The following is a 19,027-nucleotide window of genomic DNA, read 5'->3' as shown; positions in this document are numbered from 1 at the left end:
GAAGCAAGAAACCGTTTCATCGAATTGTTGGAGATCGAGCGTATAGAAGAACTCAAAAGGAGGAGTTTTAACAGTAAAGTTTAAAATGGTTTTATTGGAGTAGGCGCACTTGCTGTAGTGGGAGCGTTATTCGCGGCTAAAGCAACTGCGGCAACGGCTGGTGGCAGTAGAGTAGTGGGTGCAGCTCAGTAGGGTAGTGGGTGCAGTTTAGCTGTCGGAGTTGCCTTCATAACTGACGGTCATATAGCTAAACTTCCGGCACTCGACAACTCTAAATAAGGTCTTGCATATTGGTCTTCCACGATTAATTGTAATTCATTTTTAACAAGAGCAAAGCTCTTAGAAACACTAATCGTCACTTTTATAAAACGTTGTGTTTTTCGATTGACAATCAGAAAACTTTAGTGTATTGAATGTTGCCACCTGGCATAAATCAAAATAAATGTGATAACTATTTTGTTCTTCAAAGTTTAAACGTGCTGCACTGCTTTTAAAGCTTACAATGGCAAAAGTGTTTATGTATACACTTTTAGTTACCTTTTAGTTTCTCAATTAACCAGAATGGATATTTTGATTTCCAATAATTTTCATGAAAGCAACTGCTTTATGCACTGCGCTTAATTGATGTACTTTTGAGTTTTTGATATTATATAAGATTTGGCTTGCATGATTTGTTGTGTTGTATATAAGATGTTCGTTTTGATGTTATACTTTTTGCTTTTGTTTGCCAAGCTTAAGATACGAAACAAAGATTTAGTCAGTTCCTGAAATATAACGATGGACTTTTTCGAATTCATACCCATGGAACATTGCTGACCCGAAATAATGTATGATACTAGTGTTTAAAAGCAAACGCGTTATCCTTTATAAAATTATAGCAGATATATATCAGAAAGAATATAATTGGTTACGTCATTTAACGTCCTTTGCTCGTCAAAAAATACGAATGTTACAAAGGTCTTCAAGTGATATTGAATGTTTGTTTTTCGCTGTAACTATATTTTGTAGCGGTTTTGCTTTTGAGTCAAATAAACATGTATATCTTAATCGACATGGCAAGCTCACTTTATGTAGGTGAGGTGTTGTACCGACAGTGGCATATTAAGCCTGGATAAATGATACCTGCAGTCCCGGATGTATTGACATACATACAAACAGACAGAGTCAGGGTGGCGTAGCTATAGTTTTGGGTGCGGAAAATATTTTGAGTTTTTTTTAAACGGACGAGACAGCTAATAGACGTGAAGTCTTTTTTCAATTTTGCCAGCAAATATATATTTATCACGCAGTGTTTAAGATACGTTCGCCTACTATAGTCTATTAACTAAAATCCCGCTTAGCAACCTTGGCCATCTAGGACGCCTCTGGAATTCGCTTTATTCAAAATTTTAAATCGTTTAAAAACCTTTATGACATATTTCTTTCGCAAACAAACAACGCAAAATGCAGAAAAGTATGTTTGGGGTGGAGAGATATACATAGAAAACAGGTAGTTTTATGAGTAGAACAAATAACTTATATAAACTGGCGGAGCGAAAAGAACTATATAGGAAAACGCGAAATAAATAGTATACTAATACGTCGAAATGTTAAGTGAGATTTTTTTAAGATTTAATATGCCTTACACTTTTGTTCCTTAGAATAGTTCACCAAGCATAATTTAGTCCTATAAACTGGGAGAGCTAAATTACCTAGCAGGCGAACGCGATATCGCACTGTTTTTTACATTTTGATGTTGTTATTAACTGTTGCAAATAAATCAAATATTGCTATGTACAAAGCATAAAGATATTATCTAGATTTTTGTAAATATTGTAAAAATAATCTCTGTAAACTTTATTGAAACGTCTGATATTTACAATGGTCTCATACCGTTTCTGCAAACCAATTGTGGACCTAATAAGTGTAAAAAAAAGAACCACTTGCTAGCCTACCACACTGAATGATAGATAAGCATCCAATCTAATTAATTTCTCAAAACACGAAACAAAGTATTTTGCAAAATGTCTGTGCAGAATATTTCATGTATCACCGCAGTTCGACGCCAGAAAGAGAACGTGTTGGTATTGGTATTACGTCCGAGTCCGACTCTGCAGCCCTGTGATCTGACATCTAATTTACGTATCTTTTTTGGGAATATACTTCAATGTTTTTTAGCCGATACCTAGAAATGTTAGCTATAAGTTTCGCTTTCAGTTGTTTCTCAGTCGCACAAAAACACACCTGCTTACTCTTAATGTAGAACAGTGGTTCTCAACGTTTTTAGCATACGGACCGGTAGAATTTCAAACAAATTTTGCGGACCGGTGGACCTTCAAAATTTAATTGAACCCAAAATGTAATAAAGACAAAAGTATGCAACTTCAAAGCAAATAACGAAAACTTTAATGTAATGAGCAATTAGCTGCTGTATTTTTCGTTCAGTTTATAATTTTATTAAATTTAGCTTTGAATTAAATCCAACAACATATTAACAGCAATATATTATATTATCTTACACAAAAAATAAATAGAATTAATCGCGCAGGTCTGGTGGTAAATTGCAAATCGTTTCTATTTCGATAACTATACTAGGTGTTTAATTTTTTGAATTTGTTTACAATGTATTTCAACCAAAGCTGTTTGCTTAAAAAAGTTCTAACATTCCTTATGTCTGCTTCTCTTTGGAACTTTTATAGTTGTTTATCTATTTGACATTCCCAAAATATCAACTAATCATTTTTAAAAGTTATTTTATTATCCTGAAAAAAAAACTAAATTGTAAACCGCCGGTCGCCAGTAAAACATCAATAAGAAATGACGAATGACGCCGAAACACGAATGCAGTACAATAAAATAAAGCACTGTTTAAATCAATCGATTCCCATTAGGTTAAAATTTTATCAAAATAAGTTACTTTCAGGTCAAAATTTGTCAAAATTTTGAGATTTTAGGTAAAAAATAATGTCTAAATTATAATGTATTCCAGCGTTTCCCAACGTATGGGTGACAAGCCGAAGTTTTGTCGTTCAAACGATGAAGATAAATATCAATACAGCATTTATTTAAAAATTACGTTTAAAAAAAATAAATTGTTGATTGCCGTGATGTTATAACCGCCGTCTGTTTCTTTTACCGCCGTTTTTTGTGATAAAAACAGAAGCTACTGGCGCGTACCATCTGAACAAACTTCCACAGGTCGGGAACCCCTGTACTAAGGGAATAGGATCTAAGCAGTTTTGATTCCATAGTTCTGTTTGAGGGCATGGTGAAAATACACTTTGGGACGATGAAACCTTCGATGTTAGTAAAAAAACGGATGAAACGACTCGCTAGCCGTGATTTGGCCTTTCTTTACTATTTTGTGTTTTAAAATTGGAAACGAAGAAAAAATAAACCAAAATAGGTTGAATTATTTTAGGCTGTTTTAGGCCCTGGTAAGAAGTTAACACAGTCCGTCACATTAAAATACACTACCTTACAAGGCCAGAAAACGATCTAACAAATCGATGACAGTTAGGTAAATGTGTACAATGTATTTGTGTTAATATTAGGGTTTTTCAAATTTCCATGATTTTCCGTCCTATATATATTTAAATATGTGTATATATTGTTGACCTTATAATTGACGCTAAAAGATAAGACGGTCGACAAATTAATTTTTTATAAACTTAACAAACGTTTTTTAACAAATCTTTGCATTTGTAGGAGCAACGACACATTACCAAAAATGCTACTTTTGGCAACCCTGGTTACAATATATTGTCAAAGAAACTAACTATAAATGATTTAACAGCATTACTTCACAGATGACCCGTATGAAACAACAAACCTCGCTACAAGTCAACCTGAAAAACTGGAGTCGATGATAGAAGCGTTCAACGAAGAAAAGGCTAAGGTGGTGGCAGGAAGACCCCACATCAATACTCAAACCTATGATCCCTCACAATCTGATCCACCCGCCTGGACCCCAGGATTTTGTTAATGAACTTATGTCTTATTAGGCGACATGTGGCGTATTGCTCTTGTGTTTTTTGTTGTTTTGTTGTTGCTTATAATCGGACGAGATTGCCAGTTTTAATAGTTTAACAGTTTAATTTTATGTCAATGACATGGCTTAAAATTGACCTTCTCTTATAACGACTTTGCTGGAACTTGACATGGGAAACCGTTGACTTGGACTGGAACCTGTTATTTTTGTAAATAACTTGACTTGGATTTAAGGCATTTCAATATGACTTGTTTACAATACTGGAAACCGTTAGCGTGTACTTCGCTCTAAATTATATTTATATTGGTCCGCCTATGTTTTTATCGTTGTAAGTATTTATACAGCATTCTACTTAGAATACAACTTGTTATACAGAACTGGTTTATCTTTACACAAGTTTGTTGTTTGAGCACTAAACTTTAAAAACAGTCTATTACCGAATATTACTCGCTTAAAACATCTTAGCGATTTTGTCAGTCTGATAGCTTTGGTCGCTTTTAAAAGCGATTATTTGAAAAAAACAAATCGGGCAAAGTATTTTGTGAAGCTAGAACGTGGAATTCACATAAATTTATGTGTCCTGAGCTGCAGTAGTGAGTCCAAATTGAAACAGGATATCATTGGAATTTGTAGCCTAACAAATGCACAGTAGAAACAAATCAATTAGTTCCACGGAATAATCGTTGTTAACAATGTAAGGTTTTAGTTAAAAATCTAAGTTCAAAAACTATATGTGAGTCATTTTGCTTCGAGACAAAATTCTGAACTGTTATTTAGAACCTCTTTTTCAGTGACTGTAGATTCGCATTAAGGTCAAATAACCACATTGCCAAATCTGGTTTGCTCGAAAAGGGAATTGAAATTGTTAGCTTCTAAATATAAGACTGTGATCATAGCCGAATAATTTTCAGCCTTTGCCTTACGTTTTAAAAAAGGAAATCCACTGTAAATGACCTGGTAATTTGCACGTCCCACATAGATAATAGCTCCATCTGATGTTTCGGCTAAAATGGTACTTAAAATTAGTTTCAGAAACTTGAAAGTTGGCATTACAGCTTCAATGCTCTTGGGTGTATAACTTTAACTGGATCGTGGCATCTATAGTTCTACTGCAGCATCAGAGAACACACAAATAGCTTGATACCGATATGCACTATATTCGTTGTCTGTCTCTTAATCAAAGCTCAAGGCTTTTGATGAAAGGATCTTCTTTAATGATAAATAAACCCAAACTCTTAAACTCGAGCACAATGCCTTGCATACGTTATAAATACGTTATATATTTTTTTAACTTAGCGCCGTACTAAAGTAGCTTGTGTGTTTTCGGTTCAATGTTGGCATTCAAACTATTATGCTGATAATATATTTGTTGTCAAACAAGTACACTTTACACGTTTGAATTTTTTTACCTTATTACCTTATTATACGTGTCGTAGATGCAGGAGTTGTGACAGTAACTTATTATAATCCTGCAACCATGACACTGCTCGCTGCAGATAAACCTTACTATAGGTCGGCTTTCTGTTGGTTCTTACTTGTCTGTGATTGAAAATCATAAAATAATCGAAATATGGTATTGAACAAAAAATAAAGTAAATTATGAATTTTTAAAATTTTGTATTTGTATGTAAAATGGCGTGGACTGGCGAATACCGTGCATTTATTGTGGAAGATTGTGTTAGAAATGGTAAATCTGAGACTCGAGGGCGCCATCTACAGGATTTTATCTTTAAAACATAAATAAATCAAATGGCAACCTTTTGACTTTGAGATGAGACAATAAATGGTTTTATTAATTACAAATTTTGTCTCTTTTTCCTAGTTTGAAATGTGTTAGGTTTTTCTACCGCGCCCTTGACCAGTCCATGCCTTTTTTCATACAGATAATACTGTATTTACCTGAAACACAAAAAGTAGGTTCTTTGCTGCAAAGTTTCAATTAAACCTCCTGTCAGACTGATACAGCTTTGGTACAAGAACAATTTGAAATGTGGTAGGTTTTTCGGTCGCACCCTGTATAACACAGCGAGTTGTGTCATTGTTGGCATGAATTTGAATATAACGATGGTATTTTGTGCTCAACACAAAAGACTCTCCTAAAAGTTTCCCAACATACTCTGAAACAGGTCAACCGATCCGTTAGAAATTCGTGCAGTTTTAAGCAAAGAGGTCTGCGACAACTAGGACATCAAAGGATGTGTTATGTCACCGACGTGGCGTACCAGGGCGAATCAACCTCGCTGCAGGCCAGAAATAAAGTCCTCGGCCAAAGCCTTTAACGCAAACACCCCTTTCAACGAACACCGTTTGAATACGGCGCGCCAGTATTCTACATCTGACAAATCCGTCGCAACATTACGCTTTGAAAAATGCCCGCAAACTTTTCTGACGCGCATCAATATCGACGTACGGCGACATACGTCGGTCGTTTGATTTCCGAAAAAAAGTCCGATGACGTCATCCTGATTGTCGCGCTACGCCACAAAAGAAAAAGGCCTTCTTGCGTGACTGACATTGGCGGCAAGCAAGCAATTGGGCTGAAATAGTACACGCTGAGAAGGAGAACAGCAGGTAACACGCTGGACACGTTTGCGGCGGGTTACTGAAGTGCGTTACTGAAGTGCTAGCAATTTGATGTGGTCTTAATTTGAGGCTAACGGTTTTAAAAATATTAAACGGGTGTAACAGCTGTTTCGAAGATATTAAAAGCAATTCAGAAAAGGTTTAAAGAAATTGACAGCAATTTGAAGTACCTGAAGTTCCATGTGTTCATTAAAAAAGAACAATTTAGTGCGAAAATCTGCGAGACAAAAACAAAATAGTCTCGTTAAGTGGCTCTAGGTTTGGTAACAAGTTAAGTGGCTTTATGTATGGTGTTAGTAGTGCAAGGCACAAAGACTATGACTTTGGTAAACATATAGGCAATTGTGACAACATATACACTTTAGCGTGATAATAAATTTCAAAGCCAAAAAGGTCGAGTAAATCAACAGCATCTTGATTAAGACGTTTTCGTCGAATTACTGGACCTTTTTGGCTTTGCAATTTATTATCAAGCTACATTACAGATCCGTGCATAGTGTACCCACATACAATTTAATAATGTTAGATGGGGATTTCGAACCCCGTTTAGGCCAGCCTATACGCTAAATGTAATCACGTTTTAATAAGTAAAACTAAAATTTAGGACGTTTATTTAAGGAATAAACGTTTTCGCCTACGGTGGCTAATTATGTCGTTCTGCGCAAGACTGTATTACCAAACAAGTCTTATTAACCTAGATCCTACCAATATAACAGGATAAATACGAGCGCGATTAGAAGTTATATTTATCGTTATGCGAACAGCTTATGTATTTGTTAAACGACGGAAGAGTGGGTATTAAACTATTTAGAACAGGGGTTCTTTTAGAACAGGGGTACGTGGACCCCTGTGTCTAACATTCAGTGGTAAAACGTTATATTTTTAAAACGTTTAACTCTTTTTTTATAATTTGATTACTTTTTAAACGTACACTAATATTTCAATTTGGTCTTCATGGACCCCCTGAAATTAGTTTCACGGACCCCCAAGGGGTCCATGGACCCCAGTTTAAGAACCCCTGATTTAGAATATTAACAATTGAATTGTGTCTAACTTTGGCTTTAAAACGGGTACTAGAGATTCCACTCTAGTTACCATAGACGCCATCGTAAGCAAAGTTGATAAATTTATAGATATGAAAACACGACTGTCGACTATTGTTGTTAGAATGGAGGTGCCTGTCTGGCGGTCCATGGGCTACTCAGGTTTACTGTGATTTGTCAGACTATAGGAGCTTTTATATATTTTGTTGCCGAGCAGTAATACATGATACTAAATTAAGAACAATAAGATCAGTAATTTTCCGTTTTTTTTTCTATGCTGTTCAATGAATCACCTAACAGTAAGACGCAGTTATACGCTTCTCATTTTATATGTGCTCTGCGAATGCTAATTTTGGTCTCTGTTAATAGTCAATACAATTTCTTCAATATCTCTTTTAGAGCTTAATTGAGGGCGTGCTTCATTTAAACAAGTGTTAAAGCATTGTTATTCGATTTGAAAAGTGACTGTCGCGTGGCCAATTTAAACCAGCTGTTGCGCCCAGTTCAGAAACAGGCCCTAAGGCACATATTCGACCGACTTGCGCTGCTAAATTAATGGGTGTCGATTTTCAAACCAGGCCGCAACCTACCCAAACATTGGCGTCACGTTTTCGACCAATGTGAACCTAGACGCCTTTTCGGATACTATATTATATTAAATTGGAAAAAAATAATATAGAGATATAGATTGGTGCAATCTCCTTCACAACACTGTTGAGTGTGTATAGTAAGTATGCTGCTATATCCAGGTCACTCGAACTGAAAACAAGAAATAAAAAGTGTAATGTATTATTCATCGACGGGTACAGATTGAGTGATTGAAAAAAAAACAATGTGTATTAGTCACAACTAAAAAGTATAGTTAAAAATAGATAATCGCCTTAGAAAACTATACATTAAAAAATCAAAGTATTTTTTCCGTCCATTTGCGCTCCCCTTGCAAACTCTCCTTAGGGAGGCGCGCCACGAGTTTAGGAATCCCTGCGTTAGAGAGTTTCAAAAAGCGATGCATATTTTCCGGCGCCGTGTAGCAATATGGAAGTGTGTCAGCGGTTCTAGAAACCGGAATTGCCTTTGGCGGCGTGAAATTACGTGTACATGGGTGAGCTAGCGACTTACTTACTGGTGTGCTGTTACAGCAGTTTATAACATAGGATTTTGCACTGCGGAATTTGATTTTATCGTTGTCATTGTATGCAGAACGAAAAGCCGCCTGTTATTTTCCTTTAAAGATAAAATTTGATGCGTTAACGTTTTTGCAATACGCGAATGCTGCTTGCTTGTATAGCTGTCCTAAAATCATAATTTTAAGAGTTTAGCGCCAAAGTTTAAGAACCTAAAGTTATATAGCGTTAATCATACATAATAGCTGTGATATTCAAAAAAAGGTTATCTTGATTTACTTTCATTAGCTTTGATTTTAAGATAATAGTCTTCCGTAAAATATAACAAAATTGCGTCGATTTCATTTGACGCTGAGTATTCCAAAAATTGCAACAGTTTTAAAATATTGAAACAAATTGTGGCCCTCATTGAGAAGGTGATTTTTTTGTTGTATAGTATTTGGAGACCAACTAAAATAAGTTGTCTGTCAACTGATCGATGCTATAATGAACTACAGCAACGCTTCGTCCGGAAATTTAAGTTTTTGCGGATTTCCACCATTTTGCTCACTAAACGCCATCAAATATTGCGACCAAACTTCACTCAGAGAATGTCCGCATTGCAAGTAAGTGAATACTCTTAGGCTGAAAAACGGTTCAACAAGAATAGTTTGGTTGAATTTGTTATACAGCATGATCAATGAAATTCAATATTATCAAATACTGTATTTCAATATGTAAGATAGTTAGAGGTGTTGAAACCTTTCCTAGTAGAAAAATATATTTTTCCCAAACAGTTTGCCAAAGTTTAATCTCGTCTAATACCTGACCTTTTTGCGCCAGTTAGGCCTAAATGTCATAGGAGGTAATTTCAGTTTAAAGAATCCTCGCAGGAAACACGTGGCACTGCGAGGAAAATGCTACAGTTAAATTGTATTTGATTCTCGGCAAGCTTTCGCACAACCGTGTTTCATCAGGTCAAAGTAATAAAAAAATGAAAGAAATGAAAATGCCAAGGTATAGAATCTGACAAATACGGCCGTTCACAAATATTGAATACAACACTGTTTTTCTGTTTTAAAATATGGACACTCTGTTACATTTCATTGCGTGATTAATTGTTAAAGTATACATTTAATTTTTTGTCGCCAAAAGCACCCTGACTTCCTTTTAAAAATCATTGTCGGTGTGGAAATCTAAATAGGAATTATTCTTTCAAGGACATTGCCCTGGTATTACACAACAAATGTCAGCTTTAGGCGATATATCTCAAATAAGTGTAAATATATGTATATATCATGAGCATCAATATTTGGAGAAACAAAAATGAACGCCTTTACGTCATTGTTTTTGCTCGTTAGTCTAAAAAACGTACCACGCCGAAAATTAGTTAAGCGACGATCCGACGACATAAAAACTAGTTTTGAAGCTTCGGAAAATATGTTAAGTTGCTTCGGAAAATAAAAGCAAAATTAAATATTGTTTACTCACAGCGTGCATCTTGCATCCGCCATTCTTGCATTTATCATCGTCTTCGGCACACTGACAGTGATAGGAAACATCCTGGTCATGACCGTCATTTTAGCACAGCAGAGAAAAGACCAGACGAAAAACGACCTCGCCAAATTTTCCCTGGCTGTGGCGGACACAGTGAAGGGTAAGCAGCATTATTGGGAAAAAGTTATTTTTAATAAATAACAAGGATAATCCGCGTCAAGCGTTAAATGATTTAAGTCCCACTTAACTCATTTGCAAATTAACTTCAGTCGAAGCCAAGTCAGTTTTAACAAACAGCAAACCATGTCGGAGTCAAGACATTTGTTAAAGTCCTAGTTGACTCATTTGCAAGTTAACTTAAGTCCATGTCAAGTCATTTTTAACAAATACAAAGTCATGTCCGAGTCAAGTCATTTGCTAAATCAGGGTGGTCCAAGGTTGACAGCATCGCGGGCCACAATATTTCTTGCATATTTTTGCGGGCCACATAAAGTATAGGCTACATGCGCGGATCAACGATTTTCGTTTGGTCGGTGCATGAAATGTTTTAAAAAACGACACAAGGCATCGTCAAAGACATATATAAGCTTCAGAAACTTGCCGCTATCGTCCAACCTGTGCGCATAACTTAGTGCGCGCGAAGCGCGAAAAATTTGCGTGTTGGACAAAACCAATTTGGAAAACCCGCATTTTATAAGCGTAGAATGTTCGCGGAAACCGTGCGCGTATCTTACTTAAATTTTAAGAGAGAAGTTGTTACATAGGCCTACTATACACAATCGCTAAATTGCAAAGACGTTATAGTTTCCCGCAAAAATGTTTTATTAACCAGATCAATTTGGCAGAAATTGCATCTTGAAAAGGGCCAGGGCGTTTAGGCTAAAGTCACAGTGAAAACCTGTAAAACAATCCTTTCAAGAATCGCGATATATTTTATCGTACATTTACTGCAAAACGCAAATATAACTTATAAGTTCGCAAACCAGCATTTTAGAAAGTTCCTAGGACGCACTGCGGCTTCTCTCAAACCGGTCTAACACATTTTGCTACCTCCTGGATCCGAATTCGGTGAGCGATTCATGGTATAACCGGAAAAATGTAATCTTAACCAAGCAATTGCAGTGCGCTTACTGCTCGTGTCAATAAAATTTATTTGATTAAACGCTCAACTTAACGACTTGAAATAATTCAACAGTGCATCGTGGGCCACGAACAATGATGTGGCGGGCCACATGTTGTCCGCGGGCCTGGGTTTGGACCACCCTGTGCTAAATGATGCAAGTCCCAGTTAACACATTTGCAAATTAACTCAATTCCATGTAAAGTCATTTTTAACAAATAACAAGTCAAGCTATTTGTTAAATGATTTTAAGTCCATAATAACTTATTTGCAAACTATAGCCAAGTCCAAATCATGTAATTATTAAAAATAACAAGCCAATTACCCTTCCAAGTCGGTACCAAAGCAATAAAATGCAAATTAAAGCATTGGCATCAACATTATACGTTAAAGTTACAAATTATTGAGCCCATTATATTCAAAGCGATGCTATACACCAAACACGTAACAAATAGCTGTTAATTTTTATTACATTTTATATAATATCTGGCATAACTATTTTTTTGGTAAGTGTGTTAAATAACAATATAGCCTTGTGATCGATGAACGCTGAATGTTAGTGGATTTTAAATTATGTTTAACTTTTTAACAGGGAAATTAAATCTGTGATGGATTCTTTTAAAAACAATTATCTAATCGACGTAGGTCGTTGTAGCCTACACTGGTGACTATATACGTGACTTTACATGGCTTAGAAATCAAATAATTTTTTAGCAAACCTAAATTAAAAAAAAACAACTAGAGTTTCGTCAAGCGGTTAAGTACTCCAAAGTTTCGCACACCAATACTCTTATACAACCTTATAACCACAACTGCATAAAGGTCTCGGAATGTTCACTGTGAGCGTACCACATCTCATCAGAACTTTAGACCTTACTTCTACGGAACTGTACATCTGGGTGGTCACCTCTCGTGGTAGCGTCCTTGCCTCTGTCGGAGGATCCTTCTTCTTCTTCATTTTCGTCTCTTCAGTCTTCCACCTACTCTACATGAGCACACAGAGGTTTCTGGCAATCCGCTACCCATTCAAGTACAGGGGAATGTCGAAGAGACATACGGCCGTTCACCTGGCCGCCATTTGGCTGCTAATTCTCGTCACTTCGTCCATTGCCAGTAGGTTATTGGGCTTGTGTTTTGTGCCAAATTATAAGCTATACCGGCTAACAGGGATGTCCAAAACCAATCTTCGGTATATAAAGCTACATCCTTTAGTTAAGTCCGATAACTAATGACGTTTTCACCAGGTTGTAAATAAGCCCAATTAACAGTATTGTAATAACTTAAGTCAATGACCTAATGTCTTAACTTAAGTGCACATAAGTCACTGTTATCAACAAACTTGATTTGACTTAAGTCTTATAAAATTTATTTGTCTTGGGTGGAAATGCTGTGTTTTTGTTTAACTTTTTTTTAAATTGAGGTATTTATATTAATTTTAGCGCATAAAACAATTTGCTTGCTATATGTTGCCTTTTTCTTATGTTTTAGTTCAGTTTTTGATCCTAATCGTACGAGGCAACCGATTTTAATAGTATAACGTTTTTTATGACAAGGACTTGGTTTGCATTAATTATGGCTTGACTGAAACGTGACTTGGACTGGCTCTTTGTTTTTTATTTAAAACTACTTTACTTGGCGTACACTCAAGTCATTTCAAATTGAGTTGTTTACAATAGTACTAAATAATGAAGTTATAGATAAAAATGCTTTTTTTTAGATAACTGAGAAAAAAATAGTTTAGCTTCAGGAAATTCGTTAATTTTCTTTTAATCGTTAATACTTTTTGCGAGACCTTTATTTCAAGCTGAAAAACATTTCGTTGGCTTACAAAACAATGTTTTCGTTATCCGATAGGCACCGATACCACGGGTATCGGACAAAGACCGATACAACTACTTTGTATCAGGTATTAGTTCCGAACCAATAATATTGGAAATCTTTTTTGAAATGCCGTGCTCTTAATCTGTCGCGCCTTACTCGGTGATAGGATGCCTAGTTATCAGACAAACACTTTTTTCCTTGGAAAAGCTTTACCGGGATTAATCGTGTTTAGGACATTTGGGTTCCAGCTTGCTTTAAATGCCACCAGGGGACATTTTGGCAACAATTTCGTTTCACTAACCTTTAAATAAGCTTCACGCGCACTACCGTAACCCTGCAAGATTCGATGTTGTTAACAAGTCTTTTAAAAATGACTTAACTCCCAGTCAAGTTATTTGTATATTAATTGAAGTCTTTCAAAAAAATAACAAGCCAAGTTCCATTCCAAGTCATTATTAAAGCAAGTCATCTCTAAGTCAAATCACTGATATCAAAATAAAACGACAAACCTTTAGAAAACTAAAAAAAAATGAATAACTCTATTTTATGACAATATGTTAAATAAAACACTTCATTTTAATCCAAGTCATTTGACTAAATGACTTAAGTCCCAGTCAAGTCCTTTGTCCGAAAGACTAAGTCAAGTCAAGGTATTTTACCAAAACGTCAAGTTATTTCAAAATAGTGATTTAAGTGCCCTTAAGTAAATCCATTGACTTAAGCCATTACAACACTGCTTTTCGAAATCTCTGCCAATATACATCAGGCTTACTTTACTGAGGACGTTACATTTTCCTACAACCCAGAAATATTCCAGTTTCTTATGGTGTTTGCTCCTGGCTCCATCACAACGCACAACCTCATCGGCGTTGTGGTCTTCAACGTGGTGCCCTACATTATAATCGTGAGTGATAAGTTGTGTTTCTGTTTTACCATGTGTGCAGTTTATATAATTTTTTACGTTACCCAAGGCGAAAAATCGGACACGGCCGGCTAATCTTTCAAATAATACAACTTAATAACCTCTTTGTATTCCTAGATTAAATGTCCACTTAATATCTATTCAAAACCTATAGTATACTATAAAAATCCTGACCTGTTTTAGTTTTAAAATCCTACAGCAAAGGTGCCCTAAACCTTTTAGAAAGGCATTTGTTTATCTATGAACTATTTGCTTTCTATAACGTCGAAATGCTTGTTTTATAGCGAAACATAGATTGCTGAAAAATGTAGTTTAGTTATAATATCGCAATTATTACAGCATCAAGGTTGCAGAAAACACATTTCGGAATACGACTAATACCTAACTAAGACTTACATCCGTTAAGACTACCACGGCGCCCAAAAGTCAAATACCAAAAATGGCTGATACCATGTCTGTTAGAATGGAAGTAAAATATCAAAATAAATAAATAATTTTGGCCGGGGTAAGAACTCCCCTGTATTTGACCTCATGTTTGTCCACAACATTTGTTTTGTTTAGCTTCTTCGCCATAGCTACATAACGCCGTGATGTTGTTTTTAGGCAACCCTCAACACGCTGACGTCAATCAAGGCACGCAAGGCGCGCCATAAGTCACGTAAGCTGCGAGGAAGCAACCAGAGCCAATCGGAATTAATTGCGGCGGATTTAGTGGCTTGCCGCCTGAGTTTTATGATGTTTCTCAACTTCACAGCCACTATTGGTAATTTGACGCTGGTTGACTATGCGTCCTGGATCTTTAATAATATAACTCGGTTTTGTAAATAGATGCAATAGTGTATTTGAAAACAAAAAAATTACAGTTGGTATGTTTTTAATATCCTATACTTGATAAGTTTAATTCATCCAAAAAAAAATGGTCCAAAGTTATTTAGTTCTGGTGTATGGGCGCGGGTAAACTATTCGTTCGTATTCCAGCGATATATCTAAAGGCTTTTAATATGCTCCAGCGTGGTTGCATAATTAAGATAAAGTATATTTAAGTCATTAAAACACAAATTAAGTTAAAAACAAACAAGCAGAATGCAAAATTGGGGGAGGATTTGAAAAGATTTAATATTATATCTTTGCTGTTATGTATTGTAATACAAATATCCGCACATATGGCATAATATTGCAATTCTCTGTAAAGATTAGGCCTACATCTTAAACTTCCACAACTCGCCCTTAACATGTTGCAAGATTTTTTTCGGAAATGTATAAATACTATCAAGTCATATAAAATAAAGAATAAGTTCCTCCAAGTGACCCTGGAAATGGCGTGTGTTGATATTAGCCTTGCTGTTTATTTTTTGCCTTAAAAATATAACTAACGAATATTTGACAATGAGGATAACCATAGGCCACGTGATTTTAAACAGTTAAGGACAACTCTGTACTTGTACCAGTTTACCACCATTTACATCATTAATTGCGAAAAAGCCAATAAATTTATGTTATTTATTAGTTATAGGTGTTTTAATTTTTCAGCCCCCGAAGTTATATTTCTTTTCTTGTTCGCCACCGGTTATTTGACGTGTGCAACAATGTCGGTGCCAGCTTTCTTGTGCTTCTACCTGGCCCTTTCAGGCGGGTAAGTACAGACGTTTCACAATCTTGCGCGTCAGATACACCTGACTGCTTTTAAATGGCCATAAGACCTACGTATCAACACCGTGTTTTTAGCCACACTGCTCTTTAAGCTTTAAATATACGTGCGACCAAAGAAAGCCTATTGATTCCAAAGCTTGTTTTTCTAATCAGAATAGCATTGCCTTTACATTTCGAAACGCTATGTCAACGCTATTTCAATACGTGCTGCTTGGTACTATCAACAAATGGCATTTTATTTATTGCTTTAACAAAATAAGTTGTTTGGTTTGATGTGTTCAAATAATAGATATAGCTTCTGTATCATCTACATTGTTGGAAAAAGTCAAATCATTTCTATTCGATTCCCTCGTCGGACTTTTAAATTATTCATGACCATGTGGAAATTTTCGGTGTAATTTACCAATAACTTGCTTCGTCAGTATGACTAGTGCTGACAGAATAACGCGTTGCCGATGACGAATCGATGACGTCACAACCTGGTCAGGTTGCAGTGCTATTCAGTTACGCAATGGCCATTCTCATTTGACTGAAATTATAGTTTTGGTTTCCTTTCGCTTAAGTCACTTGAATGAGAAATGACTTTCTCTTCAATAACTTGTTTACTTCAATGCTCCAGATGCGCAATGATCAAAGGCAAAACCGCTAAGCACCATTAGGCTACTGTTACACGTTTTTTGGCTCGAACTTCTGGATTTCTTTACTTCCAGGGGCTAGTTTTGGTTTACAACGAAACGGGAATAACAAAACAAAAATTGATGACGCGCCTAATTATAGAGTAATAGATCTTCTATAAATCACTGTGATCACCTGCTAAGCAAATGTATTCCGTAAAACTTTAGCTATTCAAATATAAAATATGCACAACTCAACGAAAAATTGGATTAAGGACCGCGGTGACTTTATAGGCCATTTTATCATAAATAATGGAAAGGTGGTCGGTCAGGTTAAACTAAAACAATTTGGTAGTCTGCTGAATCAATTTCCATTATAATATACTGCTTTAAACTGGTGAAATTTGAGACCGGTTTGCAGCTTAAAGGTTTCTCAGCATAAGACATTTCGTCAAACACTGTATTTTTTTTTTAGATTCGGTAACGTGATGGTGTACAGCATTTACGATCGTACCTTTCGACAATCGTTGCGCAATTATGTTCTGAAGATCTTCAAAAGAAGCGAAATTCGTGGTACGCCGTCGAATCACGGTTCGAGTAAGTTGCTTTAAAAAAATAAGTCTTCCATTTTTGGTTAGGTGCTATTAAAATAGGACAGAGCGACTTTGTTCTCAACATATATGTCTTTATGGCATTTTTACTGACAATATACGGGACTTGATTTTGTAGGTTTACTAAATACAAAGAGCTGATCAGATAATTTGAAACTTTGGCTAAAACTTACAATAGAATGTTGTAACTCATTTTGCGCACCAAAATAAAGAATGTTTAAGTTCGTTTTCTATGTTTATGTATAATGTAGCCTGTTTACGCAATACATTTGTCCGTTAGGTTCCTTTAGCATTATGAGTTCAGATGTTAACCTCGGCAAAAAAGGGTTATTGTCATTTTTTCAAGAATTAAGTTCGTATATAGAGATTTACAGAAAAAATCGCTTTACCCAGATAAATGGAATTTGGTTTGATAAAAATACCTGTCTAATTGAATTACACGGGACCAACACTATTTGAAACCATCAACTTTTGGTATATCAAACTATAAGTGCAGAATTTTTTTTACCAACGATTAGCAACCTTTTTTGTTGCGTGTTTTTTGGCTTTACTATTTGGGGGTAGAAATAAATTTCTTAGTTAGGTTTCAAATTGTCTGGACTTTGCACAATTAGATTACGTAATTAACGATTATTTTATTAATCCTATTTCCTCTTATGCTTATTCCTAGATGTTCACGGAAGTTCAAATGGAAGCAATATTCGCCCTGTCTCTACACAACTCAGTTAACCATGTTTTGTTGATGTGCCCAAATGTATTGCCAACTTTATTTCGATCGCTTTTTATCTTGCCTCAAACAAACATCTTCAAATAAAGCAGTCACCAAACTTCACAATTATTTGTTGATCATGACATCAAACCAAAAATTAAAGACAGCTAGCGTGTTGTTAGACAATTAAACAGATGCGGTTAAACGAACAGTTTTGTATCACCAGACTTAAAAAATGTGCTTTTAAAAAATGATTACCATTATGAAAAAAATACATTGGTATTGCACTTTCAATTAGAAAACTGTAGCCGTTGTTGCTTGGTTTAAGGTAACTCAACACAAATCGCTGTATTTAAGCAAGTCCAAAACCCACAATTCTAAAAAAGTTTCCTTCAGGTTATAAAAAAGAAAACAAAAAAACAAATCAAGAATGTAATTTGTTTACTTGACTCATCATACACTGTTCGTTACAGGTGCGAATCATATGGAGTAGCCGTGTTTTTTTAATATAAAGCTTAAAACCAAACCACAAGGCAGGTAACAGCATTCATAAGTATAGAATGGATGCGTTAACTGGAATACCTATTTAAACTGTAGCTTCACAATGAATCGCAAAGCCAAGAAAATCGAGTAGTTAGTGTTAACTTATGATGATACAAGCTCGTATCGAAATACCTTAATCAAGATGATGTCGATTTACTCGAACTTTTTGGCTTTGCAATTCACTATTAGGCAACATTACAGGTCCGTGCATAGCGTACCTCAGTTTATTTAAACTGTATAAGGGAATACTCATTTATCAAAACTAAAAGCAATAATAGTTTTTGCGGATATCACAACAGGCTAGAAAACATTCAACTTACGGTCGGTTGCTGGCACCGTTCAAAATTGTCCTACTTTAATAACCGCTAAAATTCAACATACAAAAATGTTTAAATAATACCATTATTATTGGTACAAACAATAGAAAAACGCTTTTTATAAACCCGAGATAACAGTCAAGCAAACAAAAAGCTCTGGTTTCGAACTGCACCCTATTTAAAACCTAGATTGACACAGTAGTCCAAAAAAAAGTTGGAAATACCCTCTTTATCGACTTGTATTTTGATTGACGCATGTAAATTCCAATTGTGGTGTCTCATAGGAGACAGGCCGTAAGGCACGTAAGCGACACTGAGGGCGCTGCTAAATTAAAAGCTGTCGATTGGACTGCATCCCACAAAGCATACCGATTCCCCTAAGAGTCCAATGTGGCCGTGATCCAACACAGCTGAACGTTAGGGAGGGCCAGAGCGACGTAAACATGTTTTTACAAGGGTGCAGCAATGGGTGTGCGTCAGTGGGTAATGAAATCGAAATTTATTTTGGCTGCGTGAAGTTACGG

General features: G+C 35.7%; 1 protein-coding gene across 1 annotated transcript; it reads left to right on the top strand.

Moving 5' to 3' along the window:
* The first annotated feature begins 9,166 nt into the window (after nt 1-9,166).
* Nucleotides 9,167-17,752, top strand: LOC146158959 (uncharacterized). The gene is made up of 8 exons (XM_083384806.1): nt 9,167-9,325; nt 10,193-10,356; nt 12,139-12,429; nt 13,860-14,041; nt 14,663-14,822; nt 15,590-15,692; nt 16,799-16,920; nt 17,605-17,752. Exons 1-8 carry the CDS (start codon nt 9,207-9,209, stop codon nt 17,661-17,663), a joined length of 1,200 nt encoding a protein of 399 aa, XP_083240932.1. The 5' UTR covers nt 9,167-9,206; the 3' UTR covers nt 17,664-17,752.
* Nucleotides 17,753-19,027: the final 1,275 nt, after the last annotated feature.

Source organism: Ascidiella aspersa, chromosome 3 (assembly GCF_963924565.1).
Source record: "Ascidiella aspersa chromosome 3, kaAscAspe10.2, whole genome shotgun sequence".
NCBI lineage: Eukaryota > Metazoa > Chordata > Ascidiacea > Phlebobranchia > Ascidiidae > Ascidiella > Ascidiella aspersa.
Note: the sequence above shows the minus strand (reverse complement) of the source record. Positions and strands in the feature narration are given on the sequence as shown.

Coding starts and splice junctions, on each gene's coding strand:
- LOC146158959 (XM_083384806.1), top strand. CDS start 9,207: ATGAACTACAGCAACGCTTCGTCCGGAAATTTAAGTTTTTGCGGATTT. Junction 14,042..14,662: donor TGGTGCCCTACATTATAATC/GTGAGTGATAAG, acceptor TGTTGTTTTTAG/GCAACCCTCAACACGCTGAC. Junction 14,823..15,589: donor CAACTTCACAGCCACTATTG/GTAATTTGACGC, acceptor TTAATTTTTCAG/CCCCCGAAGTTATATTTCTT.